This window comes from Penaeus chinensis, chromosome 27 (genome assembly GCF_019202785.1).
Source record: "Penaeus chinensis breed Huanghai No. 1 chromosome 27, ASM1920278v2, whole genome shotgun sequence".
Lineage (NCBI taxonomy): Eukaryota > Metazoa > Arthropoda > Malacostraca > Decapoda > Penaeidae > Penaeus > Penaeus chinensis.
Window position 1 is genome coordinate 13,520,084 of NC_061845.1, and position 5,000 is coordinate 13,525,083.

Below are 5,000 nucleotides of genomic sequence, written 5' to 3' on the forward strand. Positions count from 1 at the left end.
GTTAATAGGTCGAATCCTGGTAAGATGTAAGTGTCGTAATCCACGTAATAAAAGTGTTTCACCCATGGAGCGCGAACCTGAAAAGAAATAACAAGAACTCTTTCATTCAAAAGAGTCGTATTATACGATCTGCCTATAGTTCTGTTGAGAAAATCCCGTGACATGAGCAACAATTACGCCGATTCAAAAGATTCATAAAAGGACATTCATCCTCCGTCAGAAAAGTCCTTCTGACCGAGTCCTAGTGGCTCTATACTCAACAAAATAAAACCACGCCTTCCAACTGGCAATGAAAAACAAAAGTAAATACCACGCAAGGGGTCTCGCCCCCTCCTTTATTACTCAGCCTTCTTTCAAATTCAAGGAAGCTAGCTACCCTCAGCTTCCCTTCCTATCCTTATTCTATGGAATCCTCCCCCCCCCCCCCCCCCACACACACACACATCTTTAGTTCATCCAACGTGGCAGCATTGAGAGTCTAAGGCATGCTAGCTTTATAATATAAAAACACTAATTATAAAGTTAAATACGCATACAGATACATGTAAGGATGCATGATAGATAGCACCGGAGACAGAAAGTATGCAAAAAAATGTAAAATGAGGTGATGATGAGAATGGAAGATTTAAAATGTGGAGTCGCAGTGAGACTGAGGTTAAACTGTATTATTTACATTGCTGTATATGCCACTCAACTTCTTTCTAGGATCAACTACTTTACGTAATATCTTAATGGGAGTATTATGAGAAACATTGCAGATTTTCAAGGAATTATTGCAATGGCGGTTCTGTAAACTGGCATTATTACCCGTACTGCCATTCAAATGACAGCTCACATCTTAAGGGTCATCTATTTTTTGAGATATCATAAAAATGACGACCCGGAATAACTAAAAAAAAAAAATTATTTATGAGAAGATGTGCGGCAGATCAGATTTTTAAAAATTCCAATACAAAGACACTTGAACATATTCATATTTTAGAACTGATTTTATTTTCACGATGGAAACCCTATGGACAAAGACAGGACATCCTCCACAGACTATAAGTTAATACAAAGTGTCTGCTAGGATCTATCAGTATCGATGCCTTCCTTCAGACCTGGAGATCATGTGTCAAAAGTCATCATTTTAAATTCTTTGCTGTATGTTCTGGGTGGTGGGGGGTATAGAAAAAAGAGTACCTTTTGTACGACTGTTAAAATTATGAAAAAAGGGATGACCCCTTTGAGGCCACCAGCTGTTTTAACATCATCTGCTATTTTGCAACACATCGATGTTATATGAAATGATAGTGAGGGAGATTAAGCATAGATAATATGCCTTAGCATGCCTTAGACTGTCACAGTATGGAGGGACATGTGTGTGTGCAGTTACATCGTTAACATATTGTAGATAAAAACAGAATTTGCGATTTACCGATCTGTGATTTATCATTCCTGTAAAAAAGTCCTTACATATTTAAACACCCATAAAAAAGGTAGTCATTAACGACGGTCTCTGGAAATGAGTACAGGAAACGGGGGCGCAGTACCATCGTTAGCTCTGTCTCACCTTAAATACTTGACCCCTGATGGGCGTGACGCTGATATCCCCGCACAGCTCGCGGGAACCGAAGCCGGAACAGTTGCACACGACATCGAAGTCGCCTGCAAGTTCTTCCAAGCTGTGCAGATGACGCTCCACAACGACGCCGCCACGACTCTTAAACCTTAGTTGATTAGAGAGATACAATTTACATGTAATGCGAATTGAAAAATGCGTGGTAGTTAGGATGATTTGTATCTGAGTAAGATGTATTTCTGGTATGTAGTTATTATGAATATGGCATCAAGCATAAGACGTTTGAATTTCAGTTTGATTCACTGGAAGTTACGCCTAAAAAAAAAAAAAAAAAAAAAAAAAAAAAAAAAAAAAAAATCGATTGCGAATGTTGCAGCGTAGTCCTCTTGACAACTCTGACAACTCTAAAATCATTATCCTTATCCCTATCCTTACCACTGGTTATGATTGTAATGTTTTGTTCACATTGTGATAATCATAGCGCAATACCGGCCTTTTTGGGGACTTTTACGATTCCTGAAATATTATCCATTGTAGCTGAAAACTTACTTTTCTGTGAGATAAGGCAGAAAGCGGCGACACTCTGTAAGAATTGTGGTCATGAAAGTGCCATACTTGTAGCCATAGAAGTCCAGCTCGTCCTGTGTACACGGTCGATACTCCTCCAATATCATTTTCAGGAATGGATTCTAGAAGAAAAGATCCACTTAGAATTTCTCCAAACGCATTCCTCAAAAGTACTTACCGTGTAGAAACAGGGAGAAAAGGCAGGGGAAAAAATCAAGCCTTATAATGCGGGTTTAGGCAGAGGTTCTCAAAGTAGGAGTCCCGACCCTCCAGAGGAATCGCGACATAATTCCGAGGGGACGTGAGATCTTCCTCCTTCCCTTCCCCTCCCTCCTCCTCTTTCCTCCTCTTCCTCCCACTGCCCATTCTAACGCGTCTAGTACTTGTCAGAGGTGGTCAGGGATGTTTCATTGTTAGAAAAATGGGTCGCTAATCTATCGAAGTCCTCTGCAGGGATCGAAGCCAAAAAAGATCGAGAACTCCTGGGTTAAGGAATGCGTCTTTATTTCCCATGGGAGGTTCACGTCTAGGGCAATGGCCGAGATAAAACTTGCAGACAACACACAATAGATTGAAAAACACTGTCCGAGATAGTATCACGATTTAAATGTATTACTGTGACATTTGTTAAATTGCGTAATACTTTTCATTCATATATTTTTTTTAGTAATGAATACCTGTATTAGTGGAAAATCGACAAATCAAATGATTTTGACTTTTGGTAGATTTTTAAAATATAAATACCACAACTATACAAGAATCTTAACTATGATTATTGCTTACCATTATAGTTATCATGGTTATAGTTATCATGACTGTTATCAGTGTTGTTAATCAGAGCCATTATCATTATCATAACTATCATCACTGTTTGCGATTGCTACTATTTATATGGGTAGCAGTGATTTTCAATGTCATAAGTGTGTGTGTGTGTGTGTGTGTGTGTGTGTGTGTGTGTGTGTGTGTGTGTGCGTGAGTGTGTGTGTGTGTGTGTGTGTGTGTGTGTGTGTGTGTGTGTGTGTGTGTGTGTGTGTGTGTGTGTGTGTGTGTGTGTGTGTGTGTGTGTGTGTGTGTGTTTAGTGTATATGTATATGTATATGTGTGTGTGTGTGGTGTATATGTATATGTATGTGTGTGTGTGCATGTGCATCGCTACCAAAACAGATAACCACGCAAGGCACCGGGTCAATCGCCAGATCATGAAGTGAAATGTAAAGAGAAAGAAAGAGAGAGAGAGAGAGAGAGAGAGAGAGAGAGAGAGAGAGAGAGAGAGAGAGAGAGAGAGAGAGAGAGAGAGAGAGAGAGAGAGAGAGAGAGAGAGAGAGAGAGAGAGAGAGAGAGAGAGAGAGAGAGAGAGAGAGAGAGAGAGAGAGAGAGAGAGAGAGGAGAGAGAGAGAGAGAGAGAGAGAGAGAGAGAGAGAGAGAGAGAGAGAGAGAGAGAGAGAGAGAGAGAGAGAGAAGAGAGAGAGAGAGCAGAGAGAGAGAGAGAGAGAGAGAGAGAGAGAGAGAGAGAGAGAGAGAGAGAGAGAGAGAGAGAGAGAGAGAGAGAGAGAGAGAGAGAGAGAGAGAGAGAGAGAGAGAGAGAGAGAGAGAGAGAGAGAGAGAGAGAGAGAGAGAGAGAGAGAGAGAGAGAGAGAGAGAGAGAGAGAGAGAGAGAGAGAGAGAGAGAGAGAGAGAGAGAGAGAGAGAGAGAGAGAGAGAGAGAGAGAGAGAGAGAGAGAAAAGAGAAGAGAGAGCAGAGAAAGAGAGAGAGAGAGAGAAGAGACAGACAGACAGACAGACAGACAGAGACAGACAGAGAGACAAACACACACAGACAGACGGAGAGAGAGACAGAGGCAGAGACAAAGAGAGATCGTCTAGCTGACTCACCATTACGATGTTGGGGTACTTGGAGGAGAAGTGGAAGCCTGAGACCGTCTTGACGCCTGTCACCTCTGGTTCTCCCGAGTGAAGGATGTCCTTGAAGTAGTTGTAGGAATCCTCGAGCCATCTCCTGCAGGGGAGGCGGAGTTTCATCGGGATGCATCTAACACACACACAGAATCACACACACACACACACACACACACACACACACACACACACACACACACACACACACACACACACACACACACACACACTTCATAGAAACACTTCCGCATAGGGAGCGGAAACTAAATGCACGGGAAGGTAATGAGGAACAAAATGCAGAAAGTAAACAAGGAAACTGTTTATATGCTGTGCGTGGTTTAATCAGCTATGGTTTTCAGAGCTAAATCGTTGTGGGAAATATTATCAGGAAAGGGTGATAAAAGCCGTGCTAAAGTAATTTAGATCTTAGAATTAGCCTCTGGTTTCGAGTTTGAAAAAGCTAAGATACTAGCTGTTTAACACCAACGTGCTAAATAGACACCTTCTCCCCCTTAAAAGTGCGATTACAATTGTGTTTGTATTACGGCACCAATAAACAAGCGAAAAAATCAATAATTGTTTCAGGTCTGTTCAAAAAGAAGATAGTAACATACGAGGTACACCAATTGAACTTATCAATTTGTTGTAAAAAAAATCAACATCTGTGATTTACTGATATTATCTAATAAACAATATCACACAAATATTTGTCCTTGCACGATTAAAGTGATAAAATAAAGCCTTATGTATGTATGCATACAAGTATGTAAATATATATATATATATATATATATATATATATATTTATATATATATATATATATATATCTGTGTGTGTGTGTGTGTCTGTGTGTGTGTGTGTGTGTGTGTGTGTGTGTGTGTGTGTGTGTGTGTGTGTGTGTGTGTGTGTGTGTGTGTGTGTGTCTGTGTGTGTGTGTGTGTGTGTGTGTGTGTGTGTGTGTGTGTGTGTGTGTGT

At 40.7% G+C, this 5,000-nt stretch overlaps 1 protein-coding gene across 7 annotated transcripts in view; it reads right to left on the reverse strand.

Annotated features, from left to right (window-relative positions):
- The window catches only part of LOC125039540 (D-aspartate oxidase-like), a 12,378-nt gene that overhangs the window by 1,220 nt on the left and 6,158 nt on the right, over positions 1-5,000 (reverse strand). For all 7 annotated transcript variants that reach the window (XM_047633591.1, XM_047633588.1, XM_047633592.1 and 4 more), the window contains exons 3-6: positions 4,001-4,124; positions 2,111-2,250; positions 1,553-1,709; positions 1-77 (exon numbers count right to left, since the gene is read on the reverse strand). The exon at positions 1-77 is cut by the window's left edge and continues 112 nt beyond it. In XM_047633591.1, coding sequence (XP_047489547.1) covers positions 1-77; positions 1,553-1,709; positions 2,111-2,250; positions 4,001-4,124 — 498 coding nt within the window. The remainder of the gene's footprint in view (positions 78-1,552; positions 1,710-2,110; positions 2,251-4,000; positions 4,125-5,000) is intronic.